Consider the following 26459-nt stretch of genomic DNA (forward strand, 5'->3'; position numbering starts at 1 on the left):
ACATAGATTGAAAGTGAGGGGACAGAAAAAGATATTTCATACAAAAGGAAATGATAAGAAAGTAAGAGTTGCAATGCTCATATCAAACAAGATAGATTTTTAAAAAAAGGTCATAAAGAAGGACACTATATAATGATAAAAGGATCAATACAAGAGGACTTCACACTTATCAACACACATACACCTAATACAGTAGCACCCAAATACATAAAACAAATATTAACAGAGATAAAGGTAGAAATTGATAGGAATACAACAGTAGTACGAGACGTTAACACCACACTCACATCAATGCACAGATCTTCCAGACAATCAATAAGGCAACAGAGACCCTACATAATAGAACAGCTAGACTTAATTGATATTTTCAGGACATTATATCCAAAAAAAATCAGAACACACATTCTTTCCAAGTGCACATGGAGCATTCTCTAGGACTGACCACATACTAGGGCACAAAACAAGCCTCAACAAATTTCAGAGTACAGAAATTATCTCAAGCATCTTTTTTGACCACAATGAAATGAAAGTAGAAATTAACCACAAAAAAAGAAATGAGAAAAAAATGATTACATGGAGACTAAACAACATGCTACTAAAAAACCAATGGCTCAACGATGAAATCAAAGAGGAAATTACAAAATACCTTGGGACAAATGACAATGCAAACACAATGATACAAAATCTCTGGGATGCAGCAAAAGCAGTTCTTAAGAGTGAAGTTCATAGTGATACAGGCCTTCCTCAAAAAACAAGAAAAATCTCAAATAAACAAACTAACCTACCACTAAAAAGAATTAGAAAAAACAACAAAACCTAAAGTCAGCAGAAGGAAGGAAATAATAAAGATCTGAGAGGAAATAAATAAAATAGAGATTAAGATAATTTTAAAAAATCAATAAAACAAAGAGCTGGTTCTTTGAAAGGGTAAAGAAAATAGAAAAACCCCTGGCCAGGCACACCAAGAAGAAAAGAAAGAGAACGCAAATAAACAAAATAAGAAATGAAAAAGGAGAAATCTCAACTGATACCACAGAAATACAAAATACTATGAACAATTATATACCAACAAATTGGACAACCTAGAAGAAATGGACAGGTTTCTAGAAACATACAGCCCAGCAAAACTGAATCAAGAAGAAACAGATAATTTGAAAAGACCAATCATTAGAAGTGAAAGAGAATATGTAATTAAAAAACTCCCTACAAACAAAAATCCAGGACCACAGAGCGTCACAGGTGAATTCTCAAACATACGAATTTATACCAACCCTTCTCAAACTCTTCCAAAAAACTCAAGAGGAGGGAACACTCCCAAGGACATTCCAAGAAGCCACCATCACCCTGTTACCAAAACCAGACAAAGACACAACCAAAAAAGAAAATTACAGGCCAATATCTTTGATAAATATAGATGCAAAAAACCTCAACAAAACATTAGCAAACCGAATCCTACAAAACATAAAAAAGATCATACACCATGACCAAGTGGGATCCATCCTAAATTCACAAGGATGGTTCAACATACACAACTCAATTAATGTGATACACCACATAAATAAAAGAAAAGGCAAAAACCACATGATCATCTAAACAGATGCAGAAACAGCAGTTGACAAAATTCAGCATCCATTCATGATAAAATCTCTTACCAAAGTAGGTACAGAGGGAACATATCTCAAGATAGTAAAATTTATGACACACCTACAGCCAATACAATACTCAACGGTGTTGAGTATTGGTCCCTGGTCAAACGGTGTTTTAGGAAAGCCTTCCTAAAATCTGGAACAAAACAAGGATGCAGGGGCTTCCTTGGTGGCGCAGTGGTTGAGAATCTGCCTGCTAATGCAGGGGACATGGGTTCAAGCCCTGGTCTGGGAAGATCCCACATGCCGCAGAGCAACTAGGCCCGTGAGCCACAACTACTGAGCCTGCGTGTCTGAAGCCTGTGCTCCGCAACAAGAGAGGCCACGATAGTGAGAGGCCCGCGTACCGCGATGAAGAATGGCCCCCCACTCGCCGCAACTAGAGAAAGCCCTCACACAGAAACGAAGACCTAACACAGCCAAAAATAAATAAATTAAAAAAAACAGACAAACAAAAAAACAAGGATGCCCACTCTCACCTCTTCTATTCAACATAGTATTGGAAGTCCTAGCCATAGCAATCAGACAAGAGAAAGAAATAAAAGATATGCAAATTGGAAGAGCTAAAATTGTCATCATATGCAGATGATATGATACTATATATAAATAACCCTAAAGACACCGCACAAAAACTACTAGAACTGATAAACAAATTCAGCAAGGTAGCAGGATACAAGGGTAACATACAGAGAAGCAAGACGAACTACAATCCTGCAGCATGTGGAACAAAAACCACATTCACAGAAAGAAAGACAAAATGAAAAGGCAGTGGACTATGTAACAGATGAAAGAACAAAATAAAACCCTAGAAAAACAACTAAATGAAATGGAGATAGGCAACCTCCCAGAAAAAGAATTCAGAATAATGATAGTGAAGATGATTCAGGACCTCGGAAAAAGAATGAAGGCAAAGATCAAGAAGATGCAAGAAATGTTTAACAAAGACCTAGAAGAATTAAACAAACAAACAGAGATAAACAATACAATATCTGAAATGAATAATACACTAGAAGGAATCAATAGGAGAATAACTGAGGCAGAAGAATGGATAAGTGACCTGGAAGACAGAATGGTGGAAATCACTGCCATGGAACAGAATAAAGAAAAAAGAATGAAAAGAAATGAAGACAGCCTAAGAGACCTCTGGGACAATACTAAGTGCACCAACATTTGCATTATAGGGGTCCCAGAAGGAGAAGAGAGAGAGAAAGTACCCGAGAAAATATCTGAAGAGATTATAGTTGAAAACTTCCCTAACACGGGAAAGGAAATAGCCACCCAAGTCCAGGAAGTGCAGAGAGTCCCAGGCAGAAGCGCAAGGAGAAACATGCTGAGACACATACTAATCAAACTGACAAAAATTAAAGACAAAGAAAAATGATTAAAAGCAACAAGAGAAATACGGCAAATAACATACAAGGGAACTCCCATAAGGTTAACAGCTGATTTCTCAGCAGAAACTCTACAAGCCAGAAGGGAGTACCAAGATATATTTAAAGTGATGAAAGGGAAGAACCTACAACCAAGGTTACTCTACCCGGCAAGGATCTCATTCAGATTCAACAGAGAAACCAACAGCTTTACAGACAAGCAAAAGCTAAGAGAATTCAGCACCACCAAACCAGCTCTACAACAAATGCTAAAGGAACTTCTCTAAGTGGGAAACACAAGAGAAGAAAAGGACCTACAAAAACAAACCCAAAACAATTAAGAAAATGGTCATAGGAACATAGATACCAATAATTACCTTAAACATGAATGGACTAAATGCTCCAACCAAAAGACACAGGCTTGCGGAATGGATACAAAAACAAGACCCATCTATATGCTGTCTACAAGAGACCCACTTCAGACCTAGGAACACATACAGACTGAAAGTGAGAGGATGGAAAAAGATATTCCATGCAAATGGAAATCAAAAGAAAGCTGGTGTAGCAGTACTCATATCAGATAAAATAGACTTTAAAAATAAAAAATGTTACAAGAGACAAGGAAGGACACTACATAATGATCAAGGGATCAATCCAAGAAGAAGATAAAACAATTATAACTATATGTGTACCTAACATAGGAACACCTCAATACATAAGGCAAATACTAACAGCTATAAAAGGTGAAATCGACAGTAACACAATAATAGTGGGGGACTTTCACACCTCACTTACACCAATGGACAGATCATCCAGACAGAAAATTAATAAAGAAACACAATCTTTAAATGACACAATAGACCAGATAGATTTAACTGATATTTACAGGACATTCCATCCGAAAACAGCAGATTACACTTTCTTCTCAAGTCCACACAGAACATTCTCCAGGATAGATCACATCTTGGGTCACAAATCAAGCCTTGGTAAATTTAAGAAAACTGAAATCATATCAAGCATCTTTTCCAACCACAACGCTATGAGATTAGAAATGAATTACAGGGAAAAAAAGTAAAAAACACAAACACATGAAGGCTAAACAATACGATACTAAATAACCAAGAGATCACTGAAGAAATCAAAGAGGAAATCAAAAAATACCTAAAGACAAATGACAATGAAAACACGACAATCAAAAACCTATGGGATTCAGCAAAAGCAGTACTAAGAGAGAAGTTTATAGCTATACAATCCTACCTCAAGAAACAAGAAAAATCTCATATAAACAATCTAACCTTACAACCTAAAGGAACTAGAGAGAGAAGCACAAACAAAACCCATAGTAGAAGGAAAGAACTCATAAAGATCAGAGCCGAAATAAATGAAAGCGAAACAAAGAAAACAATAGCAAAGATCAATAAAACTAAAAGCTGGTTCTTTGAGATGATAAACAAAATTGGTAAACCTTTTTAGCCAGACTCATCAAGAAAAAGAGGGAGAGGACTCAAATCAATAAAATCAGAAATGAAAAAGGAGAAGTTACAACGGACATCGCAGAAATACAAAGCATCGTAAGAGACTACTACAAGCAACTCTATGCCAATAAAATGGACAACCTGGAAGAAATGGACAAATTCTTAGAAAGGTATAACCTTCTAAGACTGAACCAGGAGGAAATAGAAAATGTGAACAGACCAATCACAAGTAATGAAAGTTACACAAATAACTGTGACTAAAAATCTTCCAAGAAGCAAAAGTCCAGGACCAGATGGCTTCACAGGTGAATTCTATCAAATATTTATAGAAGAGCTAACACCCATCCTTCTCAAACACTTCCAAAAAATTACAGCGGAAGGAACACTCCCAAACTCATTCTATGAGGCCACCATCACCCTGATGCTGAAACCAAACAAAGGTACTACAAAAAAGGAAATTATAGACCAATATCTCTGATGAATATAGATGCAAAAATCCTCAACAAAATACTAGCAAACAGAATCCAACAACACATTAAAAGGATCATACACCAGGATCAAGTGGGATTTACCCCAGGGATGCAAGGATTCTTCAATATATGCAAATCAATTAATGTGATACACCATATTAACAAACTGAAAGATAAAAACCATATAATCATCTCCATAGATGCACAAGAAGCTTTCGACAAAATTCAACACCCATTTATAAAAACTCTCCAGAAAGTAGGCAAAGAGGGAACCTACCTCAACATAATAAAGGCCATATATGACAAACCCACAGCCAACATTGTTCTCAATGGTGAAAAACTGCAACCATTTCCTCTAAGATCAGGAACAAGACAAGGTTGCCCACTCTAACCACTGTTATTCAACACAGTTTTGGAAGTTTTAGCCACAGTAGTCAGAGAAGAAAAAGAAATAAAAGGAATCCAAATCAGAAAAGAAAAAGTAAAACTGTCACTGTTTGCAGATGACATGATAGTATACATAGAGAATCCTAAAGATGCCACCAGAAAACTACTACAGCTAATCAATAAATTTGGTAAAGTTGCAGGATAGAAAATTAATGCACAGAAATCTCTTGCATTCCTATACACTAACAACGAAAGACCAGAAAGAAAAATTAAGGAAACAATTCCATTCACCATTGCAACAAAAAGAATAAAATACCTAGGAATAAACCTACCTAAGGAGGTAAAAGATCTGTACTCAGAAAACTCTAAGACAGTGATGAAAGAAATTAAAGATGACAAAACAGATGGAGAGATATACCATGTTCTTGGATTGGAAGAATCAATATTGTGAAAATGACTATACTACCCAAAGCAATCTACAGATTCAGTGCAATCCCTATCAAATTACCAATGGCATTTTTTTACAGAACTAGAACAAAAAATCTTAAAATCTGTATGGAGACACAAAAGACCCCGAATAGCTAAAGCAATCTTGAGGGAAAAAAATGGAGCTGGAGGAACCAGACTCCCTGACTTCAAACTATACTACACACCTACAGTCATCAAGACACTATGGTACTGGCACAAAAACAGAAATATAGATCAATGGAACAGTATAGAAAGCCCAGAGATAAACCCACGTACCTATGGTCAACTAATCTATGACAAAGGAGGCAAGGACATATACAATGGAGAAAAGACAGTGTCTTCAATAAGTGGTGCTGGGAAAATTGGACAGCTACATGTAAAAGAATGAAATTAGAACACTCCCTTACACCATACACAAAAATAAACTCAAAATGGATTCGAGACCTAAATGTAAGACCAGGCACTATAAAACTCTTAGAGGAAAAGATAGGAAGAAGACTCTTTGACATAAATCACAGCAAGATCTTTTTGGATCCACCTCCTAGAGTAATGGGAATAAAAACAAAAATAAACAAATGGGACCTAATGAAACTTCAAAACTTTTGAACAGCAAAGGAAACCATAAACAAGATGAAAAGACAATCTTCAGAATGGGAGAAAATATTTGTAAACGAATCAATGGACAAAGGATTAATCTCCACAATATATAAACAGCTCATGCAGCTCAATATTAAAGAAACAAACAACCCAATCCAAAAATGGGCAGAAGACCGGAATAGACATTTCTCCAAAGAAAACATACAGATGGCCAAGAGGCACATGAAAAGCTGCTCAACATCACTAATTATTAGAGAAATCCAAATCAAAACTACAGTGAGGTATCACCTCACACCGGTTAGAATGGGCATCATCAGAAAATCTACAAACAGCAAATGCTGGAGAGCGTGTGGAGAAAAGGGAACCCTCTTGCACTGTTGGTGGGAATGTAAATTGATACAGCCACTATGGAGAACAGTATGGAGGCTCCTTAAAAAACTAAAAATAGAACTACCATATGACCCAGCAATCCCACTACTGGGCATATTCCCAGAGAAAACCGTAATTCAAAAAGACACATGCACCCCAATGTTCAGTGCAGCACTATTTACAATAGTCAGGTCCTGGAAGCAACCTAAATGCCCATCGACAGACGAATGGATAAAGAAGATGTGGTACATATATACAATGGAATATGACTCAGCCATAAAAAGGAACGAAACTGGGTCATTTGTAGAGATATGGATGGACCTAGAGACTGCATACAAAATGAAGTCAGAAAGAGAAAAAGGAATATCATATATTCATGCATATGTGGAATCTAGAAAAATGGTACAGATGAACCAGGTTGCAAGGCAGAAATAGAGACACAGATGTAGAGAACAAACGTATGGACACCAAGCAGGGAAAGCAGGGGTTGGGGCTGGTGGTGGGATGAATTGGGACATTGGCACTGATGTATATACACTAATATGTATAAAACAGATAACTAATAAGAACCTGCTGTATAAAAAAATATTTTAAAGTAACATACAGATATCGGTTGCATTTCTTCACACCAACAATGAAATATCAGAAAGAGAATGTAAAAAACCAATACCTTTTAAAATCACAGCCCCAAAATAAACTACTTAGGAATAAACCTGACCAAGGAGGTGAAAGACTTATACGATGAGAACTATGAAACATTAAAAAAGGAAACTGTAGACGATTCAAAAAAATGGAAAGATAACCCATGCTCCTAGATTGGAAAAATTAATATTGTTAAAATGGCCATACTACCCAAAGCAATCTACAGATTTAATGCAATCCCTATCAAATTACCCATGACATTTTCACAGAATTAGAATAATCCTAAAATTCATATGGAACCATAAAAGAGCCAGAGTTGCCAAAGCAATCCTGAAGAAAAAGAACAAAGCAAGAGGCATAACCCTCCCAGACTTCAGACAATACTACAAAGCTACAGTAATCAAAGCAGTGTGGCATTGGCACAAAAACAGACATATGGATCAATGGGACAGAACAGAGAGCCCAGAAATAAACCCACACACCTACGGTCAATTAATCTTCAACAGAGGAGGCAAGAATATACAATGGGGAAAAAACAATCTCTTCAGCATGTGGTGTTGGGAAAGTTGGACAGCCACATGTAAATCAGTGAAGTTAGAACACACCCTCTCACCATACACAAAAATAAACTCAAAATGGCTTAAAGACTTAAATATAAGACATGACACCATAAAACTCCTAGAAGAAATCATAGGCAAAACATTTTCTGACATAAATCATACCAGCGTTTTCTTAGCTCAGTCTCCCAAGGCAATAAAAATAAAAACTAAAATAAACAAATGGGACCTAATCAAACTTAAAAGCTTTTTCACAGGAAAGGAAACCATAAACAAAAACAAAAAGCCAACCTACAGAATGGGAGAAAATATTTGCAAATGATGCAACCAACAGGGGCTTAATTTCCAAAATACACAAACAGCTCATATAACTCAACAACAAAAACCCAAACCACCAAATTGAAAAATTTGTAGAAGACGTAAACAGACATTTCTCCAAAGAAGAAATACAGATGGCCAGTGGGCACATGAAAAGATGCTCAACATCACAAATTATTAGAGAAATGCAAATCACAACTACAGTGAGGTACCACCTCCAGTCAAAATGGCCATCATCAGAAAGTCTACAAATAGCAAATGCTGGAGAGGGTGTGGAGAAAAGAGAACACTCCAACACTGTTGGTGGGAATGTAAGTTGGTGTAGCCAATACAGAGAACAGAATATAGGTTCCTCAAAAAACTAAAAACAGAATTACCATATGATCCAGCAATCCCACTCCTGGGCTTATATCCAGACAAAACTCCATTCCAAAAAGACACATGCACCCCTATGTTCACAGCAGCACTATTCACAATAGCCAAGACATGGAAACAACCTAAATGTCCATCGATAGATGAATGGATAAAGAAGATGTGGTACGTATATACAATGGAATACTACTCAGCCATAAAAAAGAATGAAATAATGCCATTTGCAGCAACATGGATGCAACTAGAGACGATCTACTAAGTGAAGTAAGTCAAAGAGAAAGACAAATACCATGTGATATCACTTATATGTGGAATCTAAAATACAACAGAAATGAACCTATGAAACAGAAACAGAATCACGGATATAGAGAACAGACTGGTGGTTGCCAAGGGGGAAGGGGTTGTGGGGGAATGGAATAGGAGGTTGGGGTTAGCAGATGTAAGCTTTTACATACAGAATGGATAAACAACAAGGTCCTACTGTATAGCACAGAGAACTATGTTCAATATCCTATGATAAACCATAATGGAAAAGAATACTAAAAAAAAAGAATGTAAATATATGTATAACTGAATCCCTTTGCTATACAGCAGTAATTAACACAACACTGTAAATCAACTATACTTCAATTAAAAAAAAAAAAAGATTTAAAGACCTAAATATAAGACACGACACCATAAAATTCCTAAGAGAGAACATAGGCAAAACATTCTTGTACATAAATTGTAGAAATATTTTCTTAGATCAATCTCCCAAGGCAAAAGCAATAAAAACCAAAAATAAACAAACAGGACCTAATCAAACTTACAAGCTTTTGCACAGCAAAGAAACCTTCAACAAAATGAAAAGACAACTTAAGGAATGGGAGAAAATATTTGCAAATGATGTGACTGAAATGGGGTTAATATCCAAAATATGTAAGTAGCTCATATGACCAAATTAAAAAAAACAAACAACCCAATCAAAAAATGGGCAGGAACTTCCCTGGTGGTCCAGTGGTTAAGACTCTGTGCTTCCAATGCAGGGGAAGAAGGTTCAGTCCCTGGTTGGGGAAGTAAGATACCACATGCCGTGTTGTGTGGCCAAAAAGGAAAAAAAAAAAAAAGGGCAGAAGACCTAAATAGAGATTTCTCCAAAGAAGCCATACAGATGGCCAACAGGCACATTAAAGATGCTCAACATGGCTAATTATTAAAGAAATGCAAATCAAAACCATGATGAGGTATCATCTCACACCAGTAAGTATGGCTATCATCAAAAAGTCTACAAATAAATGCTGGAAAGGGTGTGGAGAAAAGGGAACCCTGCTACACTGTTGGTGGGAATGTAAACTGGTACAGCCACTATGGAGAACAGTATGGTGGTTCCTCAAAAAAAACTAAAAATAGAGCTACCATATGATCCAGAAATTCCACTCCTGGGGATATATCTGGAAAAGACAAAAACTGTAATTTGAAAAGATACATGCACCCCAATGTTCACAGCAGCACTATTTACAATAGCCAAGACATGGAAACAACCCAAGTGCCCATCAACAGACAACTGGCTTAAGATGTGGTATGGATACAATGGAACATTAGCCATAAAAAGAATGAAATATTGCCATTTGCAGCAACATGGATGGACCCAGAGAATATTATACTTTGTGAAGTAAGTCAGACAAAGACAAATATATGATATCATTTATATGTGGAATCTAAAAAATAATACAACTCAGTCTATTTAATACAAAACAGAAACAGACTTACGGACACAGGAAACAAATTTATGGTTACCAAAGGGGAGAGAGAGGGAGGAAAGGACAAATTAACAGTGTGGGATTAACAGAAACAAGCTACTTTACATGAAATAGATAAGCAACAAGGATTTACTGTATAGTACAGGGAATTATACCCAATATCTTGTAATAACCTATAATGGAATATATTCCACAAAAAAACCAAACTGAATCACTATGCTGTACACCTGAAACTAACACAATATTGTAAATATGCACTTCAACTTCAAAAGAAAGAAGGAACTTAATAATTTTATAACCTATGTGTAAAATAATCAAAAAGAAATATTCATTAAATAAAAAAATTATAACTGGGTACAAATTGTATTTTGAAAATAATCAATTATAGAAGCATACTTAAGACTTTCACTTAATCTAAGGGTACATACTTCCAGTTACAAGATTAATAACTTCTGGGGATCTACTGTACAGCATATAGTGATTATAGCTAGCAATACTGTATAAAATACTTGAAAGCTGCTGAAAGAGTAGATCTTAAATGTTCTCACCCCAAGAAAGAAATGGTAAATAGATGACAGGATGGAGATGTTAGCTAATGTTATGGTGGTGGTCATCATTTTGCAACATGTGTTTCAAATCAACAAATTGTACACCTTAAAGTTACAGAATGCTCTATGTCAATTATATCTCAATAAACCTAGGGGAAAAAAAAGATTGTCACCTAAAAATCAAATGTCATGGTCTCTTCATCATAACAAAATAACAAATATTACCTCTTCCTTTGGAACAAAAAGTGATCAGCCAGCCGATACCAGCAGCAAACGCAGTTTGTATGGAGTTAACAAAATTTCCTTAAGAGAAAATAAAGAAAATTTCTGATCATTTACTACTCCATAATGGAAACCGTTTTCTAAATGGGTTTTCCCTTCTAATGTCACCCATTTCCAATCCACTCTGAGTAGTTTTCAGGATTCCTAAAAATCCTCTTGAGCATATCAAATTCCTTCAACTATTTATTTTTTTAAATCATATAAAATCTAAATTCATTATTAAGAAACAAATTGGCAAGTAAGGCCCCTTGTGATCTGAGCTTTGTCTACCCATTCAGCCAGCCATATTCTTCCCCAAGCCACTCTACCCATTACCCATCTTTTTGTTAGATTCATGAAATACCGCCAGTTTCCCAGTGACCTTTTAAGGCTTCCTCTTCACTTTCAAGACAGGTTATATCTGACCTCGTTCAAGAAGAATTTCCTAACCCTTCCTCCTTTCCCCACCTGAGTTCTTTCATATCTTTCATGCTTCCCTAAGCTTACCTCTATCATAATGGTTACTACACTGCATTTTAATGGTTTACTAATGGGGTCCTGGAAGGCAGGGATTATATAGTTTATTACTACAGCCCTAGTATTTAACATAGTTTCAGAGACATAACTGTATTCAATGAATGATATGAGCATCCCTTTAGAAGTAAATACTATCATTTCATGGGTAGTACAGATAATTAAATAACCCACCTAAAGTCACTTGATGAATTCAAAACCTAAGATTAGACGAGTTTTTAAACTTCAAAATTAAACTGAATACAGGCATGAATTTACTGCCTGATGTAGTATACTTATGAAAGCAATAAAACACTTGGTTTACTAAATATTTAGTTGCACTTTAAAAGTTGCCTTTTCACCTAGCCCCACTTCATACCCATGTCCTACATCAAAATTGTTTTAGTTTATATATAAATATAGTTAATTTTTTAAATGCCTACTATTTAGTAGGGCTCAGAACAAATGACACAATTCCCTTCTAAGAAGCATGGAAAAGATATTCAAAAATTTCAGTATTATGACTAGAACATTGCCACTGAAAAGCTTAAAATACCAATTCAAAGTACCCTTGAAAATCAAGCAAATTATGAAAACAAAATTACCTGTCCACAATTCTGTCACTGTGCTTCTAACATGCTGCATGGCGAAATTCACTAAACTTTCCTTTGATCTGTCACCATGGTATTTCACTGCAGCCTATTTTTTTATTTATAAAAAGAGAAATGTCTTTTACTTTTTCTTTTTAAAACGCATACCAAATACCTTGATTCTCCATTATCCTGAATAAGTAAGATCTGTCTCTCAATAGTACAGTGTATTTCTAACTGACATGCTAAGTAAGAATCTTGACTGCATAGATTCCATGTCAGACATTTGAATAATACTATTTATAATGTTTTTAGTTTCACTTTTATCACTTAACACTGGGGAGAGGAAGGGAAATCAGAACTTTACATTCAATGAGAGAAAACACCTGTAAAATACTTCGTAAATTATAAAGTACAACATGCATATTGGTTAACATTATGTTCTTTAAGATGGAAAGTGAAATTGGCAAACATTTAATTTTGAAATAGAACAAAGACAAAATAATGGCATCTAAAAGTATTCACAGTATAATAAAAAATGTTTATTATGACTACAGTTAGATGGCATCTAAAATAAGACTTAAAAAACAGAAGATTCTACAAATTCACATAGTGTTTTCTCTAGTATTCCCCTTGTTATAATGTTCTACCAATTAAAAAAAAAAATGCCAATTTTCTCTCTTACCATTCCAGACCTAAAAATGAAGAGGCTGGGATAACTGTTCACTCCTTTCATTCGGCAAAGCATTCTATCATCGCCACAGTTAACAGCTCCAATTCGAAGCAATCCATCTACTTCTTTAGCAAAGTCTCTCCACTATGAGGAAAAAAAAAGTTTCTTCTTATAAGATCATTTATCTTTCCCTGAACATTCTTCAAGCTGTACTTTCCTTTTTTTTAAAAATTAATTAATTATTTCTTTTTGGCTGCACTGGGTCTTTGCTGGTGCACACAGGCTTTCTCTAGCTGCGGAGAGAGGGGGCTACACTTTGTTGTGGTGCGCAGGCTTCTCATTGCAGTGGCTTCTCTTGTTGCGGAGCACGGGCTTTAGGCGCGCGGGCTTCAGTAGTTGTGGCTCATGTGCTCTAGAGCACAGGCTCAGTAGTTGTGGCATACGGGTTTAGTTGTTCTGTGGCATGTGGGATCTTACCGGGCCAGGGCTTGAACCCGTGTCCCCTGCATTGGCAGGCGGATTCTTAACCACTGCACCACCAGGGAAGTCCCCAAGCTGTACTTTCTTAAAGGAGATTATGCTCAGGAAATAAAACCATATACACGTGAAAAAATATTATAGTCATTTCTGTTATAGTTACTACTAATAGAAAAAACCCTCAAATAACACTCAAATTTAAAAAAACACTCAAATAACAGATCAGTTGTAAACAGTAAGACTTTAATAATCAGGATGTAAAAAATACGTACTGTGGGAGCTAAATCATGGCAGTGTGAACACCCTGGGGAGTAGAAGTTCACAAACCACAGTTCTCCAGAATTAACAGCAGCATCTGAAAGTACATAAAACCAAAACAACTTAGAACAACCAAAACAACCAATTTACTAAAGGTTTGTACCTATTTTAGTTAAGAAGTTTCCTTGATATCAGAATGAAAAAAAGTCATATATTTCTCACACTGCCTTTATCATTTTCTGTATAATTTTTTCTATAAGAAGAAAACATACTATTTCAACTGTCAAACTAACAATACCTTTTTTTTTTTTTGACTCTTCCAAGCCCTACTTGAATAAGAAACAACCTTGAACTGCATGATCAATGTCAGCAAGAAGCTGTAAAAAGAAAGGAAGCAACACAAGGAAGCAACAGCCAAACCTCATGACAGTCTGTGTGGTTGAGAGAAATGAAGAGAAACAATGAGAGAGACTGAGATTTAAGCTCTTCTACTATCTGCAGCACTGGTTAAGCACACAGTCAATCAATTCTGACAGCTACTCCAGATTCTGAAAGAATGAAGAGACCTACACGACATAGAAAGGACTGTGGGGATTAAACCTAATCTTTGCTCTTAAAAAGACATTTTCCTTGGAAAATTGTGTTATTTGAAATATTAGATCAAAGTTTTTAACAATTCAAAACATGAATACATATTTGCTAATAGATCTGAACGCTACATAATATCTACCCAACAATACCTTATAGGTTATAATCTAATCTATAAGAGGATCTGATATAAACAAAATTTATTCATTTAAAAATTTTATCATTGTTAAGGATGTGCTCTAACATTCAAGATAAAAAAGTTAAGAAAATTTGCTTTTAGTTAGAGTCTCCATGTAATTCCATATGAAAATCAGTTATCAGTAATTTTTAAAGAAAATATTTTCATAAGTTATAATAAATTATACCAAGACATCAAAACATGCACACTATTCTAAATATGTGTAACTGATTCAGATTAATTAGTAACATGCACAATAATGTTCACCTACATTTCAGTTACAAGACACACAGATCTATGTGAAAAACAGTTAAGCCATACATTACAAGCAAAGTGTATACATCAGGATTTTATCAGCTGTTCTTTGGCAAAGGTTAGAAAGTCTGACAAATAGACCACTCTATCTAGGTTGTCAAAATAATTGCCATGCTGACTTAGATCAACTGGTATGAATTTAGGTAAAATCTTATATGTTCTCTGCCCCTTTCCTCTGGGACCTCTATGACGCAAATGTTAGTATACATGACGTTGTCCCAGAGGTCTCTTAAACTGTCCTCATTTCTTTCTATTCTTTTTTCATTTTCCTGTTGGGCTTCAGTGATTTCCACTCCTCTGTCTTCCAGCTTGCTGATCCATTCCTCTGCATCATCTAATCTACTGTTGATTCCTTCTAGTGTATTTTTTCATTTCAGTTATCATATTCTTCATCTGTTTGGTTGTTCTTTATATTTTCTAACTCTTTGTTCAAAAACTTCTAACTTCTCACTCTGTTCATTCAATCTTCTCCCAAATTCTTTGAACATCTTAACAATATATTTAAAGTGATGAAAGGGAAAAACCTATAACCAAGAAGACTCTACCCAGCAAGGCTTTCATTAAGATTTGAAGGACAGATCAAAAGTTTTACAGAGAAGCAAAAGCTAAAAGAGTTCATCACCATGAAACCAGCTTTACAAGAAATGTTACAGGGACTTACCTAAGTGAAAAAGAAAAGGCCACAACTAGAAAAATGAAAATTATGGAAGGAAAAAAAATTTCAAAAAAAAAAAAAAAAAATCTCATTGTTAAAGTCAAATATACAATAAAGGTAGTAAATCAGCCATGTATAAAGCTAGTAAAAAGGTTAAAAGACAAAATATACTCAATAAATAATTAAGGAATATATAAAACAAAAAGATGTAAAATATGACGTCAAAGTCAGTAAATGTGGTGGTGGAGGGAGTAAAAATGCAGGGTTGTTAAAATGAGTTAATAAGCACACACACAGAGACTGCTACGTACAGTGTGTGGAGTAGTCAACGACTATGTAATATCTTTGTATGGTGACATATCATAATCAGACTTACTGTAGTGATCACTTTGAAATGTACAGAAACACCAAGTCACTATGTTGTGTAACAGGAACTAACACAGTGTTGTATGTCATTACACTTCAGAAACAAACTCACAGAAAAAGAGATCAGGTTTGTGGTTACCAGAGGCAGGGGTCGGGGGGAGGGAGAGTTGGATGAAGGTGGTCAAAAGGTACAAACTTCTAGTTACGAGACAAATAAGTACTAGGGATGGAATGTAGAACATCATAAATATAATCAACAATGCTGTATATCATATATAAAAGTTGTTAAGAGCGAATCCTGAGAGTTCCATTACAAGAAAACATTTTTTCCTATTTCTTTAATTTTGTATCTGTATAAGATAATGAATATTTACTAAACTTATTTTGATCATCATTTCATGATGGATGTAAGTCAAATCATGCTGTACACCTTAAACTTATACAGTGCCGTATGTCAGTTATATCTCAATAAAACTGGAAGGGAAAAAAATAATGGCATTTAATTTGACACAAAACCTTATTTAAAGTGGGAAAAAAAAATGTCTCCCATCTTGGTACTTTGTTTTCATAGACTACTTCTAACTTATTTGCCCAGTTCCCACTATTATTAAAAATATTTTTAATACTGTATTATCAAAGCTCAATGGGATGTTTTTGCATAACCCCGTGACTCAGAATAGAACAAGTATATTTCAAAATGTGATTTTCAGCTTCTAAACTATACAACTATAGCTAATGTCTGTTAATATTTATGTGATTATAGCTAATAGCTTCTGTTAGCCTAGAAAAATGTAAAAAAAGGCAGAAGTGCTTTGAGTTCCTCTTTAATTTCTTGAGCGTGTCTTCAAAAGGATGAATGTATTGTGTGGGTACTACTCAAAATGACTACTGTTAAGTGCAAGATGTTCTTTGCTTTCGCAGGTACTATCTAGAACTTGTTTTAATAACTGCATAATACTTTTGTATGACATATAAAAAGATAACATGCATCATGTTTAATGGGAAGGATAAGAACTTCAAAGTGAAGTTTATTAATCACATTTTTTCTTCTGTACTATAGTTGAACATTTCAGAGTTCCACTCCTGATAAAAGTGAACTATGTAATTTGGATTAACTCTTCCACTACAACTTCAGAACTGGACAAAATACAAACGACTACTGTTGAAAGCATCAGAGAGTTACCAATGCAGAGAAGAATTACAGGGCCCAGGAATGGGAGGAGGTAGAAATCAGGGGGCCAATGTTTGCCAGGAGGTAGTTGATAGGCAAGAAACTGAGCAGAGCTTTCAATAGATTCATGAGACTAGAGGGACAAAGATGGAGTTCAGGGCACATGTAGAGAAGGGTCCTGTAAATAAAGATGAACTGGAAGGAGACCAGTCCTGTACAAGTACAAAGCTCAGCTTCTGAATCATTTCAGTCTCTGTTTGGATAAAGCTGATCTGAGATTGTTAGTGACCCTAGTCAGAAGAAAATATAACTTCTCTCTGGAGCAAGAGAACATACATAACTTAAAAATAACTCCATAATTGTTTATATAATTAGTTACACAGAAGACCAGATTAAGTGACCCAAACCAATAGAAACTACTGGTAATGGAAAGAGACCCACAGCCAAGTATGCTAATGTGATATTTACATAAGCACAAGTTGATACTACTATCCATCCTTATTTATCGTCCTCCCTTGGCTTCTTCAGCTAAAACTTAGGGATCAGCTTGTCTTAGCCTAGTAATACACAGGGTAGTATTAGAGTTCAGACTGAATAGTGGCAACTTTGCACCGAACCTATCAATGTCAGTTAATTATTTCTGAAAAACTGTCTCTAAGGTTTTGTGACTATTAATTCTTAACTACTATTCGGAGTTCCATATGAATTATTAGCAGTTCTTAACCTTTTCTCTATAATAACAAATCTGAAAAAGTTTGAATCCATGTGCAATACAACCATCAGGAAAGTCTTTCATTCTGGGTGGATTCATGGATTAGTCAGCTTGCAGGTTTTGTTCAGTTCCTCTAATTCTATCTCTAATTCCAAAGTTTTCTGCCCCACAGGACCACAAAATACTTATTGATTGACTAGCAGATGAGAGACAATAACCACAGAAAAATCAATAGGTTCATATAACTACAGTCTAAAAAGTTATGATTCTGCAAGCTTGTGACATGGGTGTCAGTTCTGTCTACCAACAATGCAAATGAATCGAATTTTCCTCCATTTCCTCTGTAGAGAAGACACCCATTTTCCTTAGAGCTTGTTCAAGTGTTCACTACAAGACTTTTAACAAAATAATGTACTGAACAGCTACCTTGTAGGCCTGAACTCGCCAACATGATATACAAGTTAAGAATACGATGCAATTCTTGCTTAGAAGGAACTGTACAGAAACAAGTGACTGTAACACATTGTTTATGATGATAACATGAGAAATTATAAAAATTTATTTTGCAGCTAGTATGCTATTTTAGTTTTCTAAATTAAATGAGACTGTAACACAGCAAAATAAAATTGAAATATGATTTGAGGTAAAATATATTGGTTTGAAGTAGAAAAGAATATTTTATTACAAGTGTACAAATTTGAAAATGTAAGCATCTTTAAGGTTTTCTACAATGCAATGCAAAGTGCAGTAGAAATATATTTTTATATTCATTTTCACACAAATCACAGATCAAATTAAATCTGCTTCCAAAAATAACCACATACTTATTCAAAACCCTGAAATATAAAAGTTCTAAAACCAGAAGTATTTCTGCAAGTTTGCAGGAAGCTCACCTGGCATACAAACCTATCCTGAACTGATATGGGGGCTATGTGTTATTTTTACTTCTTTTATTTAGTATACACTTATGCATTTCGCTGTATAAATATTATTTTTTAAAAAATAGTATACTGCCCCACATTCTGCTAAGAACTTTTTTATCAGTGCTGATATTTTTATTTTGTTCTCATCCAGCTTTTATCCTCTATGCATATATGTGTATACCTTTTGTATGATTTGTATTATACTGCGTATACAATTTTGTATTAGGCTTTTCTTTTCACATAACTACTCTTAAATATAAACACTTTTTAATAATGTGAAAAAATATAGAAAAAAAGAATAAATATTGGTTCATTATTTCAAATGTGTCAATTATACACAAACACACACGTACAGAATGTTGAGGATGTTGCTAGCACTTCTAAGGTTTCATTTCCTCAACTGCCAAATGAGAGGAATAATTATTGTTGCTAATACACAGAATGTCATAAAAGTTCACTGACATAATGGAAAGAAAAGTTGATGATGACAATAAAAGAAACTATGTGAAAACCTCAACTATGGTTATAGAACATTATTTAAAATACAGTATATACCATATTACCTTGCTAAAATTTTTAAAATTTCTAAATTCTAAATGCATTTGTCCTTGAGCGTTTTAGTTAAGAGACTGGTCTTGAACTAGCTTTAGAAAATCATATACCCCCAAACTTACCGAATTCTCTTCTATCCAATGTAATGATTTCAGGATCATCGTCATAAATACCTATTTAGAAAAATACATAAAATTATAGTTAAAACTTCATCATAAAAATAAATTACCACATAAAAGATGTTACTTACTTTTGTTTCAATCATCAAAAATCAGATTGCTATACTAAATCTCCAAGTGGAAGAATATGCAACACACTAAGAGAAAAGCAAAGAGTAATAATACCATTGGTGATACATTTAAAGAGTATCAAAAGACATTAGTTTCCTGATATGGACTGTCATGGGGTGTGTGTGTCTGTGTGTGGCAGGGGGTGGGGATTCCCAATATTCACACAATGTCATCTCTACAGAAAATTTCTATTATACATTTTTTTAAAAAAGTTTTTATTTTGAAATAATTATAGACTTGCAGGAAATTGTAAACACAGTTCAGAGTCCTTCTTATCTTTCATCCAGCTTCCCCTAATGGTGACATACTATGTAATTTTAGTACAATATCCAAACCAGGAAATTGGCACTAGTACATTACTGTTAACTAGATTAGAGACCTCATTCGCTTTCAGACTGCATTTTTTTTTTAATGTGTTATCGCTTAAAAATATTTTGTATTGCTAAAAGTCTTATATAATTAGAATACTTGCAGAGGTAGAAGCAAACTTAAGTAAATATAAATTTTATTTATAATAATAATTAACACCAATGTGAGAAAGTTTCTCATTACTACATAAATTATCTAAATATCAGTGATGGATATATACCAGGGGTTAGTAAATATTTTAGATTTTGTGGGACATATGGTTTCTGTCACAGCTATTCAACTCTGCCCCTGAAGTGTGAAAAATATGTAGATAAATGAACAAAACTGTATTCCAATAAAACTTTATTTACAAAAGCAGGTGGCAGGCCAGACTTAGCCTGTGAAATATAGATTGCTGACACCTGTTATAGACTATTAAGCTATAGTGATTATACCTGAAAATACTATTTTGAAAAGTCAGTCTTGAGAAACAAATACTCCAGATACAAACTGAAAATATTTTATTTAGTCTAAGATAAAAGCATACTTCAGTTCTCTGCCTGCATTGGAGGCTAATTGAGATTGTAAATATTATGTGTTACCCTTATAACAATCACAAGAGAACTACTGGGTATCGGAATGCTCCCTCTTTGCTTGACACCTGTATTTACTTTCCCCCCCCTCAATCTCTTTAACTTGTTTACTCTCTCTGCTCTTGTCTCATTTCTCATTCCTGTCAATACCTTCAACCATTATTAATCATTACTAATTAAGAAGAATGGCATTTCTACTGAAGTGACCACTATTAAAGGAAACTTTAGTCTTCCTTGGAAAATATGATGCTCTAAAAATACTGAAAGGCTTCAATATTTAACTTCTAATACACATATTTTAAAAAATTAAATAGCAATCCTTATTTTAAAAGTATTTAACAAGATTATGACCAAAACACCTTCATATTTATACAGATATCTACATACTGCTTGACTTTCCTTTTGAATTCCACTCTCATGTTATATTAAAAAGAAGGTCAAGGGGGGACTTCCCTGGTGGCTCAGTGGTTAAAAATCTGCCTGCCAATGCAGGAGACACGGGTTCGAGCCCTGGTCCGGGAAGATCCCACATGCCGTGCAACAACTAAGCCCATGCGCCACAACTACTGAGCCTGTGCTCTAGAGCCCGCGAGCCACAACTACTGAGCCCATGTGCCACAACTACTGAAGCCCGCGCACCTAGAGCCCGTGCTCCCAACAAGAGAAGCCACCACAATGAGAAGCCTGCACACCACAACGAAGAGTAGCCTCCGCTCGCCGCAACCAGAGAAAAGCCCGCGTGCAGCAACAAAAGACCCAATGCAGCCAAAAATAAAATAAATAAAATAAATTAAAAAAAAAAAAGGTCAAGGGGGCACATGTTAACTACGTAATAGTTTATACATTAGCTAAGTGGTGAAACAAAATTTTCTAAATTTACTCGAATAAACAATAATTTCATAAGGAATATCATATCATCTTACCAAAATCATAACGATAATAATTCCAGCTTTCATACTGGCCTCCTTGATTATCTGCAAGTCCCTTTTCTCCATATTTGTCATACTTTTTCCGCAGATCTTCATCTTTGAGTACTTCATATGCTCTGTTTATTTTCAAAAAATCACTATGTGCATCTGGGTTATTCTATTAAAAAATATTAGATATAATATTTGTTTCAGATACACGATCAATTGATTTAACTTAATCCTGAGATTTCTGTGTGAACAGATACCAAGATAAGGAGGAGTAGTACAATATGAAATGGGTGCTCATGCATTGAAATAAAAAAGTCAAAAAGTATTTTTAAAGAACTACAATCTTAAAAAATACGAAAAGTAATAGAAATGAGAATTGATGCTTCAAAAGGTTGATAGAGGTGGTCATCAAATATAAGTCACTACTTCTAAGAGATGCAACAGAAAAAACTGACAAATGAACCCTTGGAAACACTTAATATTGTAAATATTATGTGTTACCCTTAAAACAATCACGAAGAAATTTGTAGGTTATTTTTCTATTTGAGGCAAAACCCAGTACTTTAAGTAAAAAAAAGTTATGTACTCCAATCTATCAGATAATGACATAAGGACTAATATCAGAGTAACAACTCAAAACTGGATTAATATGTTTCATTTGTTCCTGTTTCATAGAATTGTTTTTTGAAGAATGTTTTCATCTAAATAATACTTAGTTGTAAGTGGTCTACCATCTTTCATGTAGAAACTTAAAAGAAATAACATTCTGAAATTTTAAAGAAAAATCTGAAATAATGAAAACCCTAAACACAATACAATGTAGATCTCAAGAAAATATTACCAATTAACAAGTGTTTTAGAGAAATACTGATTCTATTGCTCAGCTTTATGTAATCGAAATAAAATAATCCTATTTAAAATTCTATCTAGGGACTTCCCTGGTGACCTAGTGGTTAGGATTCTAGGCTTTCACTGCAGTGGCCGGGGTTCAATCCCTGGTCAGTGATTGAATCCGTGGTGAGGCCAAAAATAAAACATAAAAAATAAAAAAGAAATAAAAATAGTACAAAAAACAAAAAAAAAAAACAAAAAACTGCAGTTACTGAACAGTAAAAAAAATTCTATCTAGATATAATTAAATCTTTCTCCTTGATGAGTATCAAATCTCAGTAAGAAAAAAATGAATGAGATAAATTATAAAAATACCTTAAGAATTAAAACTAATACAGTTTTGAAGGATTACATCATAGGATACATAATCAATATTTATGATTGGAATTAACTGGATTTGGCTGCTCCCAAGTTTTAATTTATAATACTTTCTGACTCTGTTCTTAGACTTGCACATGGGAGAAAATAGTTAAAGTTGAAGCATACTATTATTAGCTATTACTGCCATTTTTAGCAAGACATACCCTCTAAGTTCTAAGGAAATAATTTTTCTGTTACTGTTCTAAAATACTTGATTTTAAACTGCTTTACTAGGAAATCTACTGCTTTGTGATTAACAGCTGTAACATAACTGTTGGAAATTAGTTTTCAAATTAAGAGAGAACTGCATTTTTGGTACAGACATTCCTTTACACACTTCTGAACTTAGAACATTTTGCTTCTTCTGTTTTTAGTACAGAGGTTGCATTATGATTTTTGACATGTGATTGTTCTTAACCATTTTGAGCACTTATTTAAAATAATTTTAAAAATAATTTAAATACATACCCAAACTTACTGAAACACATTAATTAGATATGTTTAAAAAGAAATTTTTACCTACCGGGTTTTTATCAGGATGTAGCTTCAATGCCAATTTCTTGAAAGCCTGTCTTATTTCTCTACTGCTTGCAGTTTTGGATACACCAAGTAAACTGTAAAAATCCTGATCTGTACCCACTAAAATGGCCATATACACTATTAGAAAACAGAGCATGACCCTTTTCAAGTCTCTGAGATAGTCATCTTTATTTAACCAGACTCCCATTGTTTTTCTTGTACAAGTTCTGACTCAAGTGAACATTAAGATAATGCCACTGGTTCCGGTTGATGTAATATGCAAATCTGAGAACTTCTGTCCACATTACTCCAAAGGTGAAACAGGTATCATGAATTTTTTCCCAAAATGTTAATCTAAAGAGAGAAAATCAGGTAGTTGAAATACATTAATAAAAAACCAAACACATCAATAACACTATTTACTAAATAACATGGCCAGCAATACAATCTCCAGTAAATGACAAATCATGGTGAGTGCCTCAGGCTCTGTTCTTTGGGGGCCCCCTTCACTGCTTCCGTTATCTAGGTAGACAGATTCGTGAGATCACTCAAGGTAGCAGATAAAGGTAAAAAGTAGCTAGTGAGGTTGCAGCTACCTAGAACTCTTTACAAACAAACAAGTGCAGCAACTTGCTCTATCAGCACCAGAACACAAGGCGGGAGGGTGGGGGGAGAGCTATTTCCTTCCATCTTCTACCCAGCTTAAGCTTGCCTCTTTTGATCTGCTTCCTTTTTGGTTATTTCTTCACCCCTTTAAGGCTATTCAGTTTTCATTTCAATCAAATTTCACTTGTAGGAAATATCCTTTGCGAGTACTAGCAAGAAGCACCAGATCCTTCCAAAGGGTCTGTATTTTTCATATAAACCGTCCAAGAGTAGCAGTGAATTTATATCGCTGTAACAACTTACATAGTCGGAAGTTTTTTCCCCTGAATTTTCTCAGAAGGTGCTTACTTATACCTAAGTAGTTACTATTTTATAAACTAGAAGACTAATAACTGCAAGTTAACTGTAATTTTAGTGCAAAGTTTACATTTGGCATTAATAAAAATAGACAAAGAAACAAAAGGAGAAAAGGAATCAGTTATTTAGACATGCTCACCTGTGTAGGGTAAAAATAAAATCAGATCACATGTAAACTTGTATACTTTATCAATAGTTCCAAACATATCATAATGCTTCGAAAAATCTAACCTTCCTAGCATCCTCAGTTCCTCCTTTCTTCATTTAATCCTAAATGCCTATTTAAAATTTTTTTTCCTTACCTGTGAATGGTTTTGGTTCATTTCTAATCCTTTTCACGCCACCAGAAAACCCTTTGTAAAATAGAGTGATGGAGATTAATAAACATCCAGACTAAAAAACAACGTTTAGAATAAAGTAGAGAATATATTCTCAAACACCACTTTGAGACAAGCGGTGTTTGTTCCCTGCCTAGTGGTGGTTCTCAGACAGCGTGGGCGTGCCTGAGGCTGTGCGCCGAGCTGCGGGAACAGGTGGAAGCTGCAGGTAAATGCAACACTAACTCCTCGCTGCCACCACTCCAGGATGCGTTGCGGGGAAAGGGGAAAGGGAGACACTAGGTGAAAGAGACTGTCAAGTGTTGCTGGTGTGTGAAATCTCAAGTCGGATTAGGGAGAAAGGAACCTGGATAACTGAGGGTAAAGTGAGAAATTGGAGCAAAAAGCGGGGAATTGTTGGGCAGAGGAATGGCGGTGTAGGTAGAACGGAGGAAGACTGGAAGCGAGAACACAATAAACCAGCCTCAAGAGCGAAAAGGAGGGGAGATTCCAGTGCACAGGCATTTAGCCCCTCCCTTCCCGGAGGGCCCAGGCCGCCGCCAGCTCCAGCAGAGCCCCGGCTCCCCACCCATGCCCACCTCGGTGCTGCGAGGTCGTCTCCTGCAGCTACTTTCCCATCCTCAATCCCCGGCGGCAGACCCCACTCGGCCAAACACAAGCTGTGCGTGCGGTAAGGAAGCACGCACTCTCTGACCGCTGGCCCGCGGCGCCCGCTATGTGGTACGAGCAGCCGCACCGGCAGCGACGAGCGCGGCCGGCTCGGCTCGGCTCCTCGCGCGGCCGTCTCCTAGGCGAGGCGGGGCGGGGCCTGGCGCGGGGCATTGTGGGAAAGGCGTGGAGGACGCTGCTTGGGAGGACTCGCCTCAGGATCTGCGGGCGCAGCGGGGTGCGGAGGGCGGTGCAGGTTTAGGTTGACGTGGCCGTTTGCGCGGAATCCGGCTCCGGCTCCGGCTCCAACCCGGAGCTGAAGAACACGCAATACCCACAAAGCCCGCGCTGCCGCACCATCGCGGCTGGCGCACGCCGCGGGCAGGAAGCTGGACGACAAAGTCCGCCCCCTTTTGCTCCCGTTGCTGTGGTGACGGGACCAATTTCCCCCCCCTCCCCCGGAGGGCGGGTTTAGGCGTGCAATTTCCCTGTGACCCTGTTCTTCTTAAAGGGAAAGGCAGAGCTATAGAGGATTTTTCTGGTCGTTGGGTGGGGCAGAAAGGGGAATTTAACTTAAGTGACATTGATAGCAGTGTCGGTCTAGAGGGCTGAAGAGGGAGTAGGAAATTTGGAAGAAATAAAAATATTTATGAGTGTGTGTGGGTGACAAACCTTTGAGCATTCTACAGTATTGCCTGACTTCCTAGTCATCCAAACTGGAAACTGGGGAGTTATCCATACTCCTCTCTCCCACATTTACATCTAAATGATGTGATATAGAAACTGCATTTTTGATCTGCAGAAATGTAACTAGAACAATGGAAGTAGCTGCAGTTGCAACCATCAAAAGAGAAAACATCCTGATGAAGAGGATGCCTGCTTATGACATCAACACTAATATAAGTTGTACTTGGTAACAATTTCATGTGTAGTAAATCAAATGTCAGCTTGTTAAAAAATGATGACCATGTAGGATCCATAGCTAAACTAATATATTGCCCGAAAGAAGAGAAAGTAGTCAGAGCAAAGGCAGAAATATTAGAAGCAGCCTAATGTAATAGTAGCTAATAAGTGCCAGGAACTGGTCTAAGCACACATGTAATTCAGTCCTCCAAGTAATCTTATATGACAGGGACTATTAATATATCCATTTCACAGTTGAGGAAACCAAGGTAAATATATGATAGAGCTGAGATTCACACCTGAGCAGCCTGGCTCCAGAGACTGTAATGTTAATCATTATGTCACCCTGTGAGCCACCAAAATCTTTAGAGTAAATTGAAGAGCAAAAAAGAAAACTGGAGAATCAAGCAGGGGCCAAGATTACAGTGGGTTTTATGCCATGATGAAGACATAGACTACCTTTTAGGTAATCAGGAAGCTACTTAAAGCTTTTAAGTAA

The 26459-nt window shown here is 35.8% G+C and overlaps 1 protein-coding gene across 1 annotated transcript in view; it reads right to left on the reverse strand.

Annotated features, from left to right (window-relative positions):
* The window catches only part of DNAJC10 (DnaJ heat shock protein family (Hsp40) member C10), a 61803-nt gene extending 36589 nt beyond the window's left edge, over window positions 1–25214 (reverse strand). The window contains exons 1-9 of the mRNA XM_068544824.1: window positions 24988–25214; window positions 24374–24424; window positions 23113–23462; window positions 21345–21507; window positions 19313–19363; window positions 13745–13827; window positions 13008–13139; window positions 12338–12431; window positions 11184–11261 (exon numbers count right to left, since the gene is read on the reverse strand). Of these exons, the coding sequence (XP_068400925.1) occupies window positions 11184–11261; window positions 12338–12431; window positions 13008–13139; window positions 13745–13827; window positions 19313–19363; window positions 21345–21507; window positions 23113–23316 (805 nt within the window). The 5' untranslated portion in view covers window positions 23317–23462; window positions 24374–24424; window positions 24988–25214. The remainder of the gene's footprint in view (window positions 1–11183; window positions 11262–12337; window positions 12432–13007; window positions 13140–13744; window positions 13828–19312; window positions 19364–21344; window positions 21508–23112; window positions 23463–24373; window positions 24425–24987) is intronic.
* Between the last annotated feature and the right edge of the window lie 1245 nt (window positions 25215–26459).

This window comes from Eschrichtius robustus, chromosome 5 (genome assembly GCF_028021215.1).
Source record: "Eschrichtius robustus isolate mEscRob2 chromosome 5, mEscRob2.pri, whole genome shotgun sequence".
NCBI lineage: Eukaryota > Metazoa > Chordata > Mammalia > Artiodactyla > Eschrichtiidae > Eschrichtius > Eschrichtius robustus.